The following is a 22,350-nucleotide window of genomic DNA, read 5'->3' on the forward strand; positions in this document are numbered from 1 at the left end:
TGGGCTGTGTAAGGTATTTACTGGCTGAAAAAAATGTTTTACCATTCAAAGTTAAAACAACAAGGGCAGAGGATTTAATAGATAAAAAAAAAAGATTTAAAAATTACCGAAGTTCCGCTTTAAGGATTTAGAGAAGATCTGTAAAAAAAAAAAAAGTGCACCAAAATCCCTCCTGAGATGTGTGCAAATCTGGTAACTAACTACAAGAAAATTCCTACCTCTGTGCTTGCCAAGAAGGGTTTCTTCACCAAGTATGAAGTCATGTTTTGCTTGGGGATCAAATACTTATTTTATTCACTGAACTGCACAAACCCCTCAGGATAGATTCACCAACCCTCCCACTTCCAGCACAGACCAAACCCCCAGCAAGAGACTCCTCAACACAAATTGAATTCACACCCAGCAAAGATTCCTCAGCACAGATGGACCCTCAAAACAGACACATACACACACATAGTACTGACAGCCGCCCCCCCCCCCCCCCCCCCCCAAAAAAAAAAAAAAAACTGACCAGATGACCAGCAGGAGATCAGAATGAGAGGAGTACTGCTCTCTACTCTGTCATGTGAGTGGACTACAGAAGGCAACTTTCTCTCACTCTGATCTCCTGCTGTCACTGAAGCAGCAGCCTCGGACTAGCTGGGGGTGTTGCAGCAGCTTGTCAGAGCAGACCACAAATGCACCTTCATTAATACACCATTGCTGACGCTCATTATCGGATAATAATGCTAATATAAAACTGTCCTTCCAGCACAGCCCCTTTACAGACAAAGCATACCCATATATTTGAAGTATAAACACACATACTGTTAAAAAAAAAAAAAAAAAACAGAATCAAGTAAATACTAACAATATATTACCAGGATAATCTTGCTGCCCACAGCAACACTAACCTAGGACTGTAGACTCTCCAGTGCTTCTTGCCTTCAACCTGAACTATAAAGGCTTCAATGTCGTCATAATGTGGTGCAAAACCCTGAGTGGCAGGAGGGGTCAGATACCTAGAGCAAGAAATAAGAAAAGCCAAACAGGCATATCAAGAAATATAATTTGTAACTTTGTGTATTATACTTTTGAATATCACACATGGATATGCTGTAGAGTAACAATATGAAAGACAAGTTGTTTCTTTGAGAAGCACCTATATCCGTATTTAAAAAAAGACAGGTAAAATCTAATTTCACAGGAGTGAAGGAAGCTTTAAAGATCCTGCTTTTAAGATATAAAAACGAACAGGTATCCCTAGCCCAAAATCCTATTAGGTTCTCCCTTGAATTTAGTTTGTTAAAGCAAATGTGAACGAAGTATGAAATACCAAGTTTACTATTATATTTGGAAAACAATTTTGTGTGTCAAATACTATCCTACTTCATATATTATACAAGTTCTACATTTACTTTGCCACTGTGCAAATTAGGGGTCGACTGATAGAGTTTTTTCAGGGCAGATACCGATTTTTCAGCTGCCTTTCAGAATGATAGCTGATATCAGGTGCCGATATTCTGTATATATAAAGTTTTGTGTTGATTTTTCAACTTTCTACACAAATCTGGTATAAACTGTACATGTTAATGTTTATTAAAATTTTAAATATTAAGGGCTCATTCTTCACATCATACCTGCATGAAAACTGATGGGAAAACCACACAGATTTCACTTGCAGAGACATCAGTTTTCATGCGCGATTAAGCAAGTTTTTATGCACGCTGACATCAGTTTTCAAAGCACGTTAGTTATGTGCCATATATTCACACCAACGTTGATGTCATGTCAGTTTTTTTTCCTGTGCAGAAAACTGCATACAAGTTGCACATTCCTGCGCAGAAAAAAATCTGCATGTTGTGTGTTGTGTGAACAGGGCACATAGAGAAAAGTAGAGAACCATTGTTTTTTGTGCCCTTGCAGAATGCGTGCCGAAAAACTGACATCCCTGTCTACACCATGGTGTGAACGAGGCCTAAAAGTAAACAACTGAGAAAAATAAAGTGCTTGAAAAATAATAACTTCTTAAATGGCTTCCCAAAACATAGAAAAATGGCATACCTATGAAATGCAATGCACTGATATAAAATTTAATTTAAATCACTACCGCAGTTCAAAAAACTTGACTTTCAATACTCCCAGTTAAGTAGAACAATATTATAGTGCAGAAAGCATAACATTTCAGCATGTTCACCTGTTAAACGGCTTCTGTTCTTTTCATATATTGCTGCCACTTCACTAAAAACACGCTCGCTTGGTACAGCGGAAGGAGGAGAACAGGTATTTTCTAGCATGAGAGGCAAGTCTTTTGTAGCGTGCCTCATTTTCTTTCCACCACTGAAGAGGATCACCACTTATGTCAATTATTAGTTCCTTCAAATAGGAATGAAGTTCATCATCCAGGCTAATTATTGATGCAGATTCAGAAGAATCCTCCACATGAGGCCCCAATAAAATGCTGAACATGGCATCAATTCAACCATAGTTACATAGTTAGTCAGGTTGAAAAAAGACACAAGTCCATCCAGTTCAACCATAAAAAAAAAAAAAAAAAAAAAGAAGATGATGAAGATTATCTTCTGCCCGTTGTCTTTTTGTACGTTTGTATGTTTTTGCAGCATTCTGCTCTTCCAGATTACCAACAAGCTCTTCCTGACCTTTCTGCAGGAACCTCCTGCACCTCTTGTTGAATATCTTCTGTCAGCCATTGTTTTGTCTTGGTCTATACATCAGAGGAGAAAGCGCGATTCTTGTATCGAGGATCCAAAAAGACATGCCAGCACATTTTTATTCACTTCATGCTTCTCAAAGCATTTGGCGAGGCTGTCCCTCGTGATCTGCCTGAATGTTTTAATGCCACGTGTGTTGGGTCCTTCATTATCTTGAAGAAGCATCTTCAGCACTCTCACACATGGGATGACAGATGACACAGATGGGTCGTAATGACTTCACCTCTAGTGTCACTTCCTCTATGGGGAGGAGGGTCTCAATGACACTGGCTACAAAGTTCCACTGATCAGCAGGACAAGAATATCCTCCATGTTCACCTGAACAGATGCTAAGAGCTTCTGTTCCAGCATTCTATGCAGCATGTGAAGTGTTGAGTTCCATCGTATTGGAACAGCCTGAATCAAGTTGTTTTTAGGCAGGCCAAGGTCTTCCTGAATGCACCTCAGTCACTGCTTGGCAAGGATTGAATGGTGGAAATGGCCTGCGCAAATCTTCAGCATGCTAATTATATTGATCAAAGCTCTCTGGCTTGAGAGACCATCATTTACCACAAGTTGCAGGGTGTCTGCCATGCAACTGAGGTCTGACACTTCAGCAAGCCTCATTCCTTTCACCATGTTTGCTCCGCTGTCACGAAGAACAAGCATCACTCAGTCTTTGTTTATTCCCTAGTCTGCAAGCATACCTAGAAACATTCCTTTAATGTACTCCCCAGTGTGAGATTCTTGCATCACTTGAAGTGGCATGTAAGACTCATTAGCGACTATTGGTTCGTTAACGTTAAAGTAAGTTGCCAGCAATCTCTGGTTGCGGCACAGTCTTTTCTTTCTCAACTACCTTTTGGTGAATCTTTACCAGTATTTCGGTAATACTTTTTACTCTTCAGTGTGTACCTTGGCTCAGCTATGGACATCAACCGCTTAAATCCAGAGTCAGACACCATTGTAAATGGCTGGTTATCAGTAACCATCATCTCTGTGATTGCTCTGTCAAGCAGTTGGGATTTTGCATCCGGATTTAGCCACTTTATTCTTTTATTATATACGCTTTATTCTGAAATATATCTTTTATTGTTGTCTGGGATAGTGAGGTTTCACTTTATGATTCAGTTTGTTTTCTCTGTGCTGCAACATGATGAACTCTTGGGCCCAAAGATTTGATGTATTTTTGTTTTTTGCAGTTGCTGATCCCATGCTCACATTGTTTGTGCATGTGTTGCACACTGCTGCTTTTCCTGGGGATGGTTGAGACGAGAAATAGTCCCAGACTACACTTACTTTTTCTCTCTGCATCCATCTGCATTGAAATTTGAAAGAGTTTACAGATAAGGGTTAAAACTGTCTGGCACGGTGCACCCTGCTGTGGGTGGGTGGCTGGCACCCTGTTGCGGGTGGGTGGCTGGCTGCCTCCCTGCTGCTGGTGGGTGGCTGGCTGCCACCCTGGCCCTGCTGTGGTTGGCTGGCATGTCCTCTCTGGTTCAGTTCTGCCGTTCCGTGGCGTGTACTGTCCAAGGCGAGGGAGGCAGTGGCCTTTACCCTAACCGGGTAGAAGTCAGAACGTTTGCAGGCCTCTGCGCACTGGGCCTGCAGTGCACTGCAAACCTTTTGAGTCATGGCTTCTTCTACCCAGGCCGATGATGATGACATAGTGGGCCCCACAAAAGATGGTCATTGCGGCAGGGGGAGACCAATATCAGCAAGTTTCTGACCGATACCGATTCTTTGTGAATATCGGCCATAATTACATAGTTGCATAGTAGATGAGGTTGATAAAAAGACACAAGTCCATCAAGTCCAACCTATGTGTGTGATATGTCAGTACAGTGGAACCTCGGTTTGCGAGTAACGCGGTTAACGAGCGTTTCGCAAACCGAGCACTGTATTTCTAAAATTCCTAACTCATGTGTTGTCTCGCAAACCGAGCAGGATTCAGGCCAAAAGCGGTGTGCAGTACCGCTTTTGGCCTGAGGTGGGGGGCGCCGGAGCCGAGCAGAGCCGAAAGTCGCCAATCTGCGCCGTTCGGAAATGCACGGAAAGGCCAGAGGACAGTTCGGCTGACCTCGGCAAACCTCGGAAAGGATCGTGAACTGAGTCTTTCCGAGGTTTGCAGAGGTCCGCCGAAGTGTCCCTCTGGCCTTTTCAGCCGTTTCCAGGCTCTCAGGCGCCCCCCGCCTCTGGCCGCATGCGGTATTGAAACCCATTGAAGTCAATGCGGAACAAATTATTTTCGTTTCCATTGACTTCAATGGGAAAACTCGCTTTGATATGTGAGTACATTGGACTACGAGCATAATCCTGGAACGGATTATGCTCGTAATCGGAGGTTCCACTGTATTAATTGTATATCCCTGTATGTTGTGGTCGTTCAGGTGCTTATCTAATAGTTTGATGAAACTATCGATGCTCCCCGCTGAAACCACCACCTGTGGAAGGGAATTCCACATCCTTGCCGCTCTTACAGTAAAGAACCCTCTACGCCGTTTGAGGTTAAACTTCTTTTCTTCTAATTTTAATGAGTGGCCACGGGTCTTATTAAACTCCCTTTCGCGGAAAAGTTTTATCCCTATTGTGGGGTCACCAGTATGGTATTTGTAAATTGAAATCATATCCCCTCTCAAGCATCTCTTCTCCAGAGAGAAGAAGTTCAGTGCTCGCAACCTTTCTTCAAAACTAATATCCTCCAGTCCCTTTATTAGCTTTGTTGCCTTTCTCTGTACTCAGTCCATTTCCAGTACATCCTTCCTGAGAACTGGTACCCAGAACTTGACAGCATACTCCAAGTGGGGCTGGACCAGTCTTGTAGTGTGGGAGAATTATCACTTTATCTCTTGAGTTAATCCCCTTTTTAATGCGTGACAATATTCTGTTTGCTTTGTTAGAAGCAGCTTGCTGAGCCTATCATCTACTAGGACCCCCAGGTCCTTTTCCATCCTCAATTCCCTCAGAGGTTTTCCCCCCTAGTGAGTAGATTGCATTCGTATTTTTGCCACCCAAATGCATTTTTCCACATTAAACCTCATTTGCCATGTAGTTGCCCACCCCATTAATTTGTTCAGATCTTCTTGCAAGGTTTCCACATCCTGTGGAGAAGTTATTGCCCTGCTTAGCTTAGCATCGTCTGCAAACACAGATTGAACAGTTTATCCCATCCTCCAGGTCGTTTATGAACAAATTTAATAGGATTGGTCCCAGCACAGAACCCTGGGGGACCCCACTTTCCACCCCTGACCATTCCCCATTTATCACTACCCTCTGAACTCACCCTTGTAGTCGGTTTTCAATCCATGTAGTCACCCTATGGTCCATGCCAACGGACCTTACTTTGTACAGTAAAAGTTTATGGGGAACTGTGTCAAATGCTTTTGCAAAATCCAGATACACCACGTCTACGGGCCTTCCTTTATCTAGATGGCAGCTCATCTCCTCATAGAAGATTAATAGATTGGTTCATGAATCCATGCTGATTACCGCTAATAAAACTGTTGTCATTGCTAAAATCTTGTATATAGTCCCTTATCATCCCCTCCAAGAGCTTGCATACTAATGATGTTAGGCTAACTGGTCTGTAATTCCCAGTGATGTATTTTGGCCCTTTTTTAAATATTGGTGCTACATTGGCTTTTCTCCAATCAGCTGGTACCATTCCAGTTAGTAGACGGTCAGTAAAAATTAGGAACCAATGGTCTGGCAATTACTTGACTGAGTTCCCCAAGGACACTCGGGTGCAAGCCATCTGGTCCCGGTGACTTATTAAAGAGGAGTTCCACTCGAGGTCCAGTCAAAAAAAAAAAAAAAATTAAAAGTCAGCAGCTACAAATACTGCAGCTGCTGACTTTTAATTGGACACTTACCTGTCCCAGGGTCCAGCGATGCGTGGGATCGAAGCCCCGCTCGTCTCCCCCTCCGTTCAGCAGCGCCGGCATTGCAACTGTGGGCGCCGGGCTGTGGCTTCACAGCCTGGCACCCACTGCGCATGCGTGAGCGGCGCCGCGCGCCGTAATTGGCCGCTCAGTCACCTGGGACCTGTAATGGGTCCCAGGTGATTGACAGGAGGGAGGGAGCAGAGCTGAGCCCTTCCTGTGCCGAGGGGGAAGTGATGTCACCAGCCCAGGCACTGGAAGAGGCAGACTACGAGGGACCCCCTAGCAACAGGCATTTAGAGGTAAGTAAAAAAAAAAAAAAAATATCCACTTTTTTTTGTTTTGTTTTTTTTTCATGTACTTTTTTTTTTTTTGGGTGGAACCCCAAAGTTTTCCAAGTCTATCTCTAATTCTGTACTCTGTTAGCCATGAGGGTGCCTCCTGTGATGTGACATGAGGATAAACATGGTTACTGAAGCCCCCCGATTCCCTCATAAGGACTGAGGAGAAAAATAAATTCAATACCTTCGCCATTTCCCCATCCTTTGTAACCAGATGTCCTTCCTCATTATTTATGGGGCCAATGTGGTCTGTCCTTTCTTTTTTACTGTTTATATACTTAAAGAATTTCTTGGGATTTCTTTTGCTCTCCTCCGCTATGTGTCTTTCGTGTTCTATCTTAGCCACCCTAATTGCACCCTTACATTTCTTGTTGCATTCTTTGTAAAGTCTGAATGCTGATGATGATCCCTCAGCCTTGTATTTTTTGAAGGCCCTCTCCTTTGCTTTTATATGCTTTTTTACATTAGAGTTAAGCCATCCAGGACTTTTCTTTGCTCTTTTCAATGTATTTCCCAATGAGATGCACTGGCTCATGCCCTTATTTACATAGTAGGTGAGGTTTAAAAAAGACACAAGTCCATCAAGTCCAACCTATGTGTGTGATTATATGTCAGTATTACATTGTATACCCCTGTATGTTGTGGTCGTATTTAATATGCTTTTAAAGCAAACCCATCTCTCCTCCGTGTTCTTTGTTCCTAAGATTTTATCCCAATTTATATCTTCTAGCAAGGTTTGTAGTTTAGGGAAGTTGGCTCTTTTGAAATTCAGTGTCTTTGTATTCCCCTTATGTTTCCCATTTGTGCGATTTATACTGAAGCTAATTGACCTGTAATTGCAGTTTCCTAAATTGCCCCTTATTTCCACATCCGCGGTCAGGTCTGCATAGTTGATAATCAGTAAGTCTAGTAACGCTTTGTTTCTAGTTGGTGCGTCTACCATCTGACCCATGAAATTGTCCTGCAAGACATTTAGGAACTGGGGAGCCTTAAACGAATGTGCGCGGTACCTTCCGCCCAATCTATGTCTGGATAATTAAAATCCTCATTATGACGACACTTCCCATCCTTTCTGCTAATCCAAATTGTGATAGGAGGTCCGTCTTCCCCTCCTCCCTCAGGTTAGGGGGCCTATAGCATACTCCAAGTATTTTCCCCTTAGTTTCCCTTTGGAGCTCTACCCATAGGGATTCCACCTCCTCCCTAGCTTCCTTAGTGATGTCATCTCTCACATTCACTTGTAAATTATTTTTGATATACAGGCATACCCCCCCCCATCCCCTTGAATGGTTGCCAGCCAATCATGAGAGCTGTTCAACCAAGTCTCTGAAATTCCCACAAAATCAAAATCCTCCTCGTGCAACAGTATCTCTAGTTCTCCCATAATGCCTGCCAGGCTCCTGGCATTGGTGAACATGCTACGTAGCTTAGACCAGTCGCATACTGTCCTCTTATTGGGTGTTCCAATAAGGGGGGCTGGAGGTAGGATCTCACTGGGAAAGATCTCTCTGGTCCTTCCCCAGTGACATCACTCCTTCTGGACACAGACTGGTCCTTTCCCAGTGATATCCTACCTTCAGCCCCCTTACATTGGTCTCTCCCCTGTATGAGCATTAATCCACCAGTGACCATTCTGCAGTGTATGTGTATTATTCTCTCAGAGATCACCGCCACAGAAGCGTTAACCCCTCAGTGACCTGCCTGCAGTTTACGTGATCGCTTCAAGAGCACAATGATCAGATCCCCCAGTGATGAATTATCAGTGTGAGTGTGTGTGTGTGTGTGTGTGTGTGTGTGTGTGAATTAGCTCCTCAGAGACCTGTCTCCTGCATAAAAGCATTATTCCCTTAGCCCTGCTGCATTAACTCATCAGCACCCATTCTGCATGTGACAACCCCAGCTCAGCTACCATGCTGCTACTCTTTAATTAGTTTGAGTCTCACACTAGTGAGCTCAGCAGCAAATTTACACGTCGCTTTAACTGACAATTGCGCGGTCGTGCGACATGGCTCACAAAAAAAAATTGACGTCCTATTTTCCCCACAAATAGAGCTTTCTTTTGGTGGTATTTGATCGCCTCTGCGGTTTTTATTTTTTGCGCTATATACAAAAAAATAGCGTCAATTTTGAAAAAAAACGCATTATTTTTTACTTTTTGCTATAATAAATATCCCCAAAAAATATTTAAAAAAACATTTGTTTTCCTCAGTTTAGGCCAATACGTATTCTTCTACATATTTTTGGTAAAAAAAAAAAATCGCAATAAGCGCTTATTGATTGGTTTGTGCAAAAGTTATAGCGTTTACAAAATAGGGGATAGTTTTATGGCATTTTTATTATTCATTTTTTTTTTTACTAGTAATGGCGGCGATCAGCGATTTTTATCATGACTGCGACATTATGGCAGACAGATCGGACATTTTTGACACATTTTTGGGACCACTGTCATTTATACAGCAATCAGTGCTATACAAATGCACAGATTCCTGTGTAAATGACACTTGCAGTAAAGGGGTTAACCACTAGGGGGCTAGGGAGGGGTTAAGTATGTCCTGGAGAGTGTTACTAACTGTGGGGGGGCGTGGCTACGTGTGACACGTCACTGATCACTGCTCCCGATCACAGGGAGCAGAGATCAGTGACACTGTCACTAGGCAGAACGGGGAGATGCTTGTTTACATTAGCATCTCCCTGTTTGTCCTCTTCGTGAGGCTATAGCGGGTATCCCCGCAGCGATCGAGTCCGCGGGACCCGCGACCCAACTCATGGAGCTCCCGGCCGGCGTGCACACAAAGGTAATGGCCGCAAATTTAAAGGGACGTACAGGTACGCCCATTTGCCCAGCTGTGCCATTCTGCCGACGTACATCGCGTGTGCCGGTTGGGAACCGGTTAATAAACCAACAAGCACACAAAGACTTCACAGCTACAAATAAAAAAAAAACACACTTATAAAACTTCAAAAGGTGTTTACAGGAAGAACATACTATTTATTGTTCACTAAATAAAAACGATCAAAAGAAAAAAAAACGGGATAAGAAGTTCATAATGCTCATTAGTCCATATTATTCATGTAATCAATCTTTCTTTAGGTTTCTTTTTATATATATACATTCCTGAAGACATTTTATGAAACGTTTTACAGTATGTGTAGTGGCTCACGACTGGACAGCCAACTCCAGCAGCTGGGTGACAAGAGAGAAAAGCAAAGCCTATAGCAAACTGGCATATTTATAGTCAATGCCTTCTCCATTTTGTGTTCCAGTGTGGAAAGCATGGAACTTCCTGTTTTGAGCCAACTTCCAGCACACCATTTTGTCACCTGTCACTTACCTCCACTGTGCAGTTTGTTTTGCAAAGAGTGGCCCCGATCCTTGTCTTCTGGGGTCCATCGGGGCTGTCTCGACTCCTCCCCGCAAGAGCTAACCCCTCTCTGGGAAGCGCTCTCCCAAGGGGGTTATCTTGCGGGCGCGCTCCCGTGTGATACAGTCGGCGGCCATAGCCGCCAAGTGTATCGCTCGACCCCCCCCCCGCGTCATTGATTTGATTGACAGCAGCGGGAGCCAATGGCTGCGCTACTATCAATCATCCAATAAAGAGCCCACAAGAGCTGGGGGAAAGCAACGCGGGATTGCGCCCACGGAAATTCGGGGCTCAGGTAAGTAAAACGGGGGCTCGGGGGGGCCGGAGAGTGCAAGGTGTTTTTTCACCTTAATGCATAGGATGCATTAAGCTGAAAAAACACGAAGCTTTACAACCCCTTCAAAGGAGCATTTATTTTATAGGACTATCACAGCTGTGAAGTCTTTAATTACTGGGGGTACTCCATAGCTATGTCCTTGGACCAGATTCTGTTTAACTACTGTACGTCATTTCGTGTAATAGATACTGGGCGTGCTTGCCCGGTGGTTGCGATGTCAGCTGGCCACCCGCAATCGCTCCTCACAGAGGTAGAACAGGGATCTGCCTATGTAAACAAGGCGGATCCCCTTTCTGACAGGGGAGGAGAGAGAGATGAGCTGTTCCTAGTGATCAGGAACAGCGATCTCTCTCTACTCACAGTCAGTCCATCCCCCTCACAGTTAGAAAGCACCTCCCTAGGGAACACTTAACCCTTTGATCACCCCTAGTGTTAACCCCTTCCTTGCCAGTGCCATTTATACAGTAATCAGTGCATTTTTATAGCACTGATCACTATATCGGTGTCACTGGTCATCAAAAAGTGTCACGTAGGGTCACTTGTCGCAGTCGCCACAATGTCGCAGTCCTGTTAAAAATTGCTGATCCCCGCCATTACCAGTAAAAAACAATAAAAAAAAAAATTAAAAGTCCCTAAATCTTTCCCCTCTTTTGTAGACGCTATAACTTTTGCGCAAACCAATCATTATACACTTATTGGGATTTTTTTTTTTACCAAAAATATGTAGAATACATATTGGCCTAAACTGATTTCTTTTTTTTCTTGGATATGTATTATAGCAAAAAGTAAAAATATATATATATTTTTTTTTTTCAAAATTCTCTTTTTTTTGTTTATAGCGCAAAAAAAAAAAAAAACGCAGAGGTGATCAAATACCAAAAAAAGCTCTATTTGTGGGAAAAAAAGGACATCAATTTTATTTGGGTACAGCACCGCACGTCCGCACAACTGTCGGTTAAAGTAACACAATGCTGTATCACAAAAAATGGCCTGATCATTAAGGAGGTAAATCCTTCCGGGGCTGTAAAGTGGTTACATTTTTTTTTTTTGATGCTCTGGGATAGTGGGTCAGCAAGCCAAGACCACGGTCTACCGGTCACCTGGTCGTGATCTACAGGTTACTGACTCTGGGTCTGAAGGGTGCCCAGGGATGTTTGCTTTTACTGTAACTCTAAGAAACAATAGTCCCCCCCCCCCCCGCACCAATACGCGCGTGCAATGGCTGACATGAATGAAGCACCTAGAAGATAAGAAAAAACTAAGTATTTCAACACTGATACAGCATTTTGAGTCTGTTTAAAAATCTTAATCTTTAGCTGACCATGTATCACATATAGGCTGCAGCAAAAAAAAAAGTTGGCTTTAACACTAACACTCAGCCACCAAACATATATGCTCGCTTCAGGTTGTGAGCCAAGAGCGCAGTCACTGTGTGCCCCCAGGACACTGACCGAGCTGTCACTGCTGCCAGGAGGCAGCGTTAGGGTTAATACTCATTATTAATACCATAATACTTAATATACTTTTGTATTTGTAGACTTTTGATTACAGGCTTTGTGATCAAGCTGCAACTTTGACAACTCAGCAGTGTCTAAAGCCTTCAAAAGCTGAACCTGAATAAGTCAAAATGAGTGGTTGATTTTTTTATCAAATTAATGAGACCCAACATTCAATCAAACAGCCACAATTCAGTCTGCCCCAAACATAAAAAAGTACATACGTGTTTGCCCCAACCATGCTTCCAAAGAGCTCCTGGAGGATAGACAAGACATTCCATACTGTGACAGAGAAGGCCTGGGGATTTAATAACCTCAAAGAGCAGCCGTTCTGTGCAATAAAGAACAAAAATAAAATATAAAATACATAACATCAGCCTATGAGCAGTGCCCTATTTTTATTTATATGTAAAACAATTTGGGCTTCTGGCTTTTTTTTTTTTGCGTACATGTAAAAAATGCACATTTTAGACCTAAAGATTACTTAAAATCCCCAAAACATTATGTACTATATATTTTCAGAAAACAGAGACCCTGGAGAATAACATTTTAGTAATTGCAATTTTTTATGTCACACAATACTGGTGTAACTGTTTATTAAAATCATCTTTTCAGTAAAAAAATCTAATGTAAAATAGATGCCAAATATGTCAAATTGTGTGAGCCCATGAAATGGCTACAAACTACAGTACACAAATCTGCCTATACTGTAGGTGATGATTTAAAAGCTTATACAGGGGACAGGAGGCGGAGCCTAGCGGAGCAGACATGCATTGTTAGAGCTCCACACCACTGAGGAGAGAAGAGAAGGACAAAGCGGAGCCTGCAGGCTCAAAAGGTATCCATTTGAACCTTTTTGCCCCAGGGAACAAACTGTGAAAGTTTGGGCAGGAAATATGGTACTGGGTGGAAGCCGTGGCAGAAATAAAAATCACCTCACAAAGAGCTCACAGGCACTCACTGCAGCTGAAGCAGCTCCAGTCACCTCACAAGATACAGCATCAGGGCGCTCTCACAGACAGAAAATGTCACAGCAAGACTCTCCATTTGAGTCAGATACAGAACAAATCCTCTCACAAACTTCTCCACAAGCCTCCTCAGCATCCCCAGTAATATTATTACAATTTGAAAAGATGCTTCATAAGGCTTTAAAACAAACCTCAGACCAAATAACAAACAGCCTAACCAAAGAAATAAGAGAGCTGGGAAACCGCACCGCAGCCTTAGAAATAAAAATTGATGAAATTAAAATTACAACCCAAGAAAATATAACAGAATTGGAACAATTAAAAGAAGAGAATTTAATACTTCAAACTAAGCTCGAAGATTACGAAAATAGAGCCAGATGTTCAAACTTGCGCATAAGGGGAATACCTGAAACTGTGACAGACCTGCAATCTACTATTACTGCTTTATTACAAGAACTAAAGCCAGATATCCCTATTGAACGTTTAGAACTGGACAGAGTACACAGAGCCCTCACAGCCAAAAAGAAAGACGGACCCCCACGTGATATAATCACAAAATTTCATTATTACAGAACGAAAGAACAAATACTAATTGCTGCAAGAGAAAAAAAGGAACTTAATTTTCAAGGACACAATTATCAAATTTTTGCTGACCTATCCCAACTTACTATTACTAAAAGACGATCCATGAAACCCCAACTAATGGAACTGCAACGCCACAACATTATGTATCGATGGGGCTTCCCCTTTTCAGTCAGATTTAACTACCAAGGTACAATTTACAGAAGCAGATCAGCAGATGAACTACAACAAACCCTTTTAAAATTAAATCTGACAGAACCCACAACCAGCCACACCCCCACATGCAGAAGAATGGCATCATCTTTACCTTCAGGCAGCACCCAGAAAATTTCAGAACAAAATGGGAATCATCATTCTCACAAAAGAGGCCGTTATGCCACATCATCCATGGACCAAGAAGATTCAATGGACTGACATCCTAATTCCTGATATCTCTTCATTTATTATACTAAGAGATGGTTCTCTATAAAAAACCTGTATTTATAACTGAATGTAACTGCATTCTGATAGTCACACACTGTATGGGATCAAGTTACATTCCAGTTATATTTCTTATTACTTCTGATTCATATAGCCTTAGAATATATAAGTGAAATAAGGAAATTCTTGTTCAGTTATATATTTTCAGGTAATAACAATAGATTTATTACTTTTTAGGACAAATATGTTCAATAATCCAGAAGTAATGGAAGCTTTTTCTTTCTTTTCTTAAAACAAATATATTAGTACCTAACTAGTTCCTAGAACTATGTTTTTGTTTATTCTAATCTGAAGCAATACAACCTCAATTTTATGAGTTAACATATCTAAACAGTTACATATGAATAAAATATGTAATTGTTTACTCTAAAAGGGTTAAAATCCCCAAATAATTCAAACTATCTTCATCAATACCAAAGTTACTAACAGTACCTTTCTAACTGAATTATTTAGCCTAGGGCAAGACTAACCATATACAACCACCCTGGAATAAATAATTTCAACAAAAACTATATTCTGCACTCCAATTAATGAATCATCATTTTGATGACTTTTGACATAGCACTTCTCTCCTGTAAGCGGAAGTTCCGTGTACCCCCATTAGCCCTCCTCATTCTCCCAACCATATTATGTGGGAGTGTGACGAAGGTACTTATTCCCCTGAGAGAGATATTTATTCTCTTTCACGGGTAAATTGTGATTACTTGCAAAAAATAATTTATACAATGTATCATCTAATCTCATATGTTTTTTGTTTACTCTTTACTCCAGAATTCACTGGTTTCTTTTCTATCTTTTCATCTCTTCAGTCCACACAGGTTGATCTGCGCAGTCAGCTCTGCATAACAAAAAGTAAGTCAAAACTATTTGATCTGTTGCCATGGCACCACTGAATATACTTTCCCTGAATGTTCAGGGAATAAATGTCCCTCAAAAAAGGACCAAAGCCTTCCGTACTTTCCATAACAAGAAGGCTCACATAGTATGCCTCCAAGAAACACACTTCACCAAAGATTCTACTCCAAAATATATTTCTCCTTTTTATCAACAAATTTACACGGCTTCTGCCTGTACCAAACAAAGGGGTACTCTAATTACATTTCACCGATCCACACCATTCACCTTATCATCAGAAATTAAAGACCCAGAAGGTAGATACCTGATACTCATGGGTTATATAATGGATACAGCAATCACGGAGATTTCCTACTACGCTCCTAACAAACTACCTACACCATTCCTCTCACATATATTACAAGTGATTAATACACACAAAATAGGAACAGTGATAATGTGCGGGGATTCGAACCAGGTCCTCCTCCCATTTCTAGATAAATCACCTTTTACACCATCCAAAATAACCTCTAGATTACCTTTTTCTCAACTTCTTTCCAAATACAATCTGGTAGATTCGTGGAGAGAAAGTAACCCAATGAAAAAGAAATTCACTTATTTCTCGCACCCGCATCAAACCTTCACCAGAATAGATCATATTTTTCTAACAATAGGAATGATACCAGAAATTATTGCATCAGATATAATTCCGATTCCGTGGTCTGACCATAATGCAGTATACACTACTATAGCCTCAGCCATACCAAAAGCGCATGACCCAACATGGTACTTACCGGACATAATGCTCAAACACCCACTACATCAGATGGCCATTGAACAAGCTTTAAAGGAATACATATCAATTAATAATACAACAGACATTTCCCCAATAACACTGTGGGAAGCTCATAAGCCTGTCTTGCGTGGTACAATACAAAGACAAATGGCACTATTTAAACGGGAACGCAAAAATCTAGCAAAAAAACTAGAACTCAATTTTAATGCAGCCTACATATCATTCCAAGATAATCCATCTCAGAGTACAAAATCTCATCTGGAAAAATCTAGATTGGAATACGATCTATTTCTCACTGAGTCAGTTGATAAATCCCTCAAACGCTCCAAACACAATTTCTACATGAATACAAACAAACCAGGTACATATTTGGCTCAGGCATTAAATTCAACTAACAAATCTTTCAAACCAATACGTTTGAAATTATCAAAAAATGTTTATACTTGTAATCCAGTTAAAATAGTCCATAAATTTCACTCACATCTCGCAACTTTATACAAGACAAACAATGAATTTAATCCTACAGAGGCTGAATCCTTCTTCTCAAAAATAACCTTACCTGAGTTGTCTCAGAATCAAAAAAGCAGTTTGGATGAGCCTATAAACTATAGATGAAGTTGCTAACGCCATAAAAGATCTAAAACTTAACAAAAGACCAGGCCCAGACGGCTACTCGGCTTTATACTATAAAACATTCTCAGAAATACTCTCTCCCATTCTCACTGAAACTTTTAACAAACTTCTAGAAGGACATTCTTTTCGGCAAGAAACACTAATGGCAATTGTTTGTATGATCCCAAAACCCCTTTCTGATGATACTTCCTGTGTGAATTATCGGCCTCTCTGTTAAACCTTGATATTAAATTATTAGCAAAAATAATAGCAAAACGCCTCAATAGCATTATAGGAAAATTAATACATAGAGATCAAGTAGGCTTCATGCCAAATAGACAGGCAGGTGATAATATACGCAGGGCAGTGTTATTGGCACATATTGCTAAAAAACGGAAAATCCCTTTATGTTTTCTATCTCTCGATATTAAGAGGGCATTTGACACAGTATCCTGGCAATATATGCAATATTCATTACAAAAATGGGGTTTTGGACCCCACTTTTTAACATGGATCAAAGCATTATATAATAAACCCAAAGCCTATATAAAATACGCTGGATACAAATCTGATGCCTTTAATATCGAAAGAGGTACCCGACAGGGTTGCCCATTATCTCCCTTATTATTTGCCCTTATACTCGAACCCATGGCCCAATACATCAGAACAAACCGAACTATAACTGGCATTGAAGTAGGAGGTATTACACACAAATTATGTATATTTGCAGACGATATATTACTTTTTCTATCATCACCACAGGTCTCTGGTCCTAACTTAATACCAGCTCTTGATGGATTTGCAGCCCTATCCGGCCTTATGATTAATCCTAAGAAATGCCTAGTGCTTAATATTTCGCTCACAAACATGGAATTGATCCCGGCTAGGGCTGCACTCCCATTCACATGGGCAGAAAAATCAATCCCATATCTTGGAATTCATTTAACAGCATCTCATTCTGACTTATTCTCAACCAATTATCCTCCTGTATTAAGACAGATCACAAATCTAATAAAACAATGGTCGCAACTTCCTTTATCCTGGATAGGGAAGATTAATGCAATCAAAATGACTATTCTACCCAAATTGCTTTATCTATTCAGAGTCCTCCCTATTCCAATTCCTTCCTTTTTTTTGAGAATAGTACAAAAAAGAGCAACTTCATTTATATGGGGCTCTTCTAAACCACGTATACCTATACACACACTACATCTTCCCAAAAATAAAGGAGGCCTGGGATACCCTAATTTTACTAACTACTACAGAGCAGCACATTTGGCCAGTCTGTCCAAATACCATGCAAAACAGGAAATCCCATTATGGGTATTTATAGAGGCTTCAGAAAATGACCCTCTATTAATATCAAACTTGTTATGGCTTGATCCTAAAGACCGCTTTAAAATTCATAATCCCATAACTAAACACTTCTTATCTCTCTGGGATAAACTAAAAACCAAATATCAGTTACAATCTCCACACAATCCTCTCCTTTCTTTTATCAGAAATCCGGCCTTTTATCCGGCATGGATCTACCCAAATTCTTTTAAAGCTTGGACAACATCAGGCATTCAGACACTAAATGACTTCATAGCATCTAAATCATTCCTTTCATTCCCATCGCTTAGAGAAAAATATGATCTACCAAACTCTGAGATATTTAGATATCTCCAAATCAAAAATTTCTATACACCATTCCTAAAGGGGGATACACCATTATCCCAATTATCCATTTTTGAATCAATCTGTACAAAAGATCCATTTGCTAAAGGTACAATTTCATCACTTTATAATCAATTATATGGAGTAGTAAATCTTAATAGACCCTCTTACGTTCAGAGGTGGGAGGAGGACCTGGGACGAACTTTAGAAGACACGGACTGGTCTAACATATGGCTCACATCTAAGTCATCCTCACCCAACATCCTAGCACTGGAGACAAATTATAAAGTCCTAACTCGCTGGTACCTTGTACCCGCTAGAGTGGCAAAATATTCACCTAATACCTCAGCTCTTTGTTTTCGAGGATGCCCAGAAATAGGCACACATTTACACATATGGTGGACGTGCCCAGTAATCCAAACCTTCTGGAAGGAAGTCTTCGTGATTGCATCTAAAACATTTAAAAAAATAATACAACCAGATCCATATATAACTTTACTTAATCTAAAACCGGAATGGTTAACACTCTCTCAATTCAAACTTATGATCCAACTAATAACGGCTGCAAAACAAACAGTGGCCAAAGCATGGAAATCTCCTACATTGGTACTAGCAGAAACAATTCACAGAATGAATAATACAATGTCCCATGCTAAGATGGTAGCCATCGATCAAAATCAAATTCCAAAATTTGAAAAACTTTGGCATCCTTGGATAAAACAACAGTTCCTGTCAAATTTCAATGACTCTGTCCTGTTGCCATGGTAACAGATTAAATGACTTACAGAGACACCCATTCTAAGCCTTCAAAGAGAACTAAAAAGAATAATAAACTGACGAGCGGGACAACCTTGTGGACCATACCTCTGCCTTTCTACCCTTTTTCTTCTTTCTCTTTCCTTTTCTCCACCTTATGATTAAAGCTCATTATCAGAATTTATTTGACCTATATACACTCTACCTGTAAACAATATATATAGTAGGTATAAATCATTTAAATACCTACAAAAGTAACTAAGGAAATGATATATATCTTTAATTTAGGTTTACGTGAACCCAATGTTTAATATTTGAAATTTCATGATATTTACCTATATAATCCCTACTGTAAAACAATGAGCTTACTTTATAGATCCTTGTAAACTTACTTTATGTATCTTTATAATATTGTATACTCAATAAACTTCTTTTGACAAGGAAAAGCTTATACAGGTCAACAGTTTAGATTCAACCATGAATGTGGAATTGATCCATTTACCTACATCCCACCCGGCCTATAGCAAAATGACGGCCAGGCGGTGGTTTTGTTATCCTGACTGGGCATCATATGACGTCCAGCAGGATAAGCTGCTCGTGCGGCAGCAATCGGTAGTGAGTTGTGTCACTCTGACACACCATCTCTCCTATGACGTAGGCTCTTTACCATATGATCAACTGTGTCCAAAAGCTGATCATATTGTAACCAGGAAGTACCGGTTATCGCCTTTTCCTCTATCCGCGCTGACAAGATGTGAGTAGAAGAGAGCAGATAAGCGGCCCTCCTGACGGGGGGGTCTAAGCTGATAATCAGAGCATCAATTATCAGTGCAGATCCATCAAGCATGCCCATAAACTGCCCACCTAAAGTGCCAACCCGTACCCACCAGGGATGCCAATCAGTGCCCACCAGGGATGCCAGTGCCTCATCAGTGATGCCTATCAGTGCCGCCCATCAGTGCCTGTCAGTGAAGGAGAAAACCTACTTATTTACAAAATTTTATGACAAAACGAAGAAAAATTATTATTTTTTCAAAATGTTCAGTTTTTTTTTTTTTTATCTGTTAATAAATGCAAGTACTTTATGTGCCGTTACTTGCTAATTTAAAGTGGAGCTCCGCCTGGGTAAAAAAATTAAAAGTCAGCAGCTTCAACTACTGTAGCTGCTGACTTTTAATATAAGGACAATTAACTGTCCTGGGAGCCCGCGATGTCGCCACCCGAAGCCGACCCTTCCCTCGGCTCCGGGTGCCGGCATCATTACTAAGGGAAACGGGTAGTGAAGCCTTGCGGCATCACAGCCTGTTTCCTACTGCGCATGCGCGAGTCACGCTGCGCTTTTTGAATGGTCCCTGCTGTCTTCTGGGATCTGTGTGTGGGCCGGACATTACGTAGTTCACCGCACAATGTGCAGCGATCTTTCCTTGGAAGTGGGATACCTGGATTCGACAGGTATCTGCTCCCCCCTCCCCCCTGAAAGGTGCCCAATGTGGCACCGGAGGGGGGGAGGAATCCGATCAGCGGCAGTTCCATTTGTGGGTGGAACTCTGCTTTAAGCTGGATTTTTCTGTCATCTTGTGGCTGCAAGATCCAGCATAAATATGGGTTTTTTCAATATGACTGTGAGCATGAGGTCTTAAAGCAGAACTAAACCCTCCTATCCTTTACAGCCAAGGAAGCTGCCATCTTAGCCTCTGTGTGATTTGCAGTTGCCATAGTGTTGTATATGAGATCAGTTAGGACACCAGCCATTTTATGATTGAGAGTACAAGCAACTGACCGGTATCGAACAATTCAAAATGAATGGGCCCAAATTGCACCATACTGAATCAAATGTGAATTGAACAGGAATGTGGCGCAGTTCCTGTGCGATTCACACGCGGTTCATAGTTTCAGCCGAGGCTAAACCAAGACATACAATCAAGGCTGGAAATGCACACATTTTGATGACAGAAAATGACAAAATTGTGGTCTCCAGTAACAAAAAATAGGAGCAATGCTTGAGGCCATTTACAGCACACACTAATTTTGGTAGCATAACTATTAATGTAGAATGTATGTTCTTTTGTTAAAGAACATTAATTGTTAGCAAACTGTTATGTGGAAAGTGACACTTTAGTTGTAGTCTTTAAAGCGGAGTTCCACCCACTTTTACAACTTGGACTTTAAGTAAAGACTGACATATAATCACACACATAGGTTGGACTTGACGGACTTGTGTCTTTTCTTCAACCTCACCTACTATGGAGCTATGTAACCACCCCTCATTTTTGGATAACTATTTTTTTTTTTCTTCTTACCTTTTTTGAAGTACATAGTGTACTTCCGTCCTAGCTGAGCCGCGTCATTTCCTCTTCTGCGGCAAGCGCTCCTCTTTTTCCCCTGCTGCCTTCTGGGACCTGTGTGTGTCCCAGAAGACGATAGGGCCATTCAGAAAGCGCCGCACAACTCGCGCATGCGCAGTAGGAATCCAGCTGTGACGCCTGAAGGCTCCACTGCTGGTTTCCCTTAATTAAAATGGTGGCGCCTGCGAACGATTCTTCATGAATCCATGCTGATTACTGCTAATGATGCCGTTCTCATTACTAAAATCTTGTATATAGTTCCTTATATCCCCTCCAAGAGTTTACATACTATTGATGTTAGACTAACTGGTCTGTAATTCCCAGGGATGTATTTTGGGCCCTTTTTAAATATTGGTGCTACATTGGCTTTTCTCCAATCAGCTGGTACCATTCCAGTCAGTAGACTGTCAGTAAAAATTAGGAACAATGGTCTGGCAATTACTTGACTGAGTTTCCCAAGTACCCTCGGGTGCAAGCCATCTGGTCCCGGTGATTTATTAATGTTAAGTTTCTCAAGTCTAATTTTAATTCTGTCCTCTGTTAACCATGACGGTGCTTCCTGTGATGTATCATGAGGATAAACACTACAGTTTTGGTTACTGAAGCCCCCAATTCCCTCGTGAAGACTGAGGAGAAGAAAAAATGCAATACCTTCGCCATCTCCCCATCCTTTGTAACCAGATGTCCTTCCTCATTCTTTATGGGGCCAATATGGTCTGTATTCCTTTTTTACTGTTTACATACTTAAAGAATTTTTTGGGATTTTTTTTTGCTCTCCTCCGCTATGTGTCTTTCATGTTCTATCTTAGCCGTCCTTATTGCACCCTTACATTTCTTGTTGCTTTCTTTATAAAGTCTGAATGCTGATGATGATCCCTCAACCCTGTATTTTTTGAAGGCCTTCTCCTTTGCTTTTATATGCATTTTTACATTGGAGTTAAGCCATCCAGGACTTTTGTTCGCTCTTTTAAAATGTATTACCCAATGGGATGCATTGGCTAATACCCTTATTTAATATGCTCTTAAAGCAAACCCATCTCTCCTCCGTGTTCTTTGTTCCTAAGATTTTATCCCAATTTATGCCTTCTAGCAAAGCTCGTAGTTTAGGGAATTTGGCTCTTTTGAAATTCACAGTCTTTGTATTCCCCTTATGTTTCCTATTTGTGTGATTTATACTGAAGCCAATTGACCTGTGATCGTTGTTTACCTAA

General features: G+C 41.0%; 1 protein-coding gene across 2 annotated transcripts in view; it reads right to left on the bottom strand.

The window, feature by feature from the left end:
• The window catches only part of RIOX1 (ribosomal oxygenase 1), a 345,989-nt gene that overhangs the window by 287,255 nt on the left and 36,384 nt on the right, over positions 1 to 22,350 (bottom strand). For both annotated transcript variants that reach the window (XM_073627655.1, XM_073627656.1), the window contains exons 6-7: positions 12,332 to 12,438; positions 894 to 1,001 (exon numbers count right to left, since the gene is read on the bottom strand). In XM_073627655.1, coding sequence (XP_073483756.1) covers positions 894 to 1,001; positions 12,332 to 12,438 — 215 coding nt within the window. The remainder of the gene's footprint in view (positions 1 to 893; positions 1,002 to 12,331; positions 12,439 to 22,350) is intronic.

The sequence above is a fragment of the Aquarana catesbeiana genome, linkage group LG04, assembly GCF_042186555.1.
Source record: "Aquarana catesbeiana isolate 2022-GZ linkage group LG04, ASM4218655v1, whole genome shotgun sequence".
Lineage (NCBI taxonomy): Eukaryota > Metazoa > Chordata > Amphibia > Anura > Ranidae > Aquarana > Aquarana catesbeiana.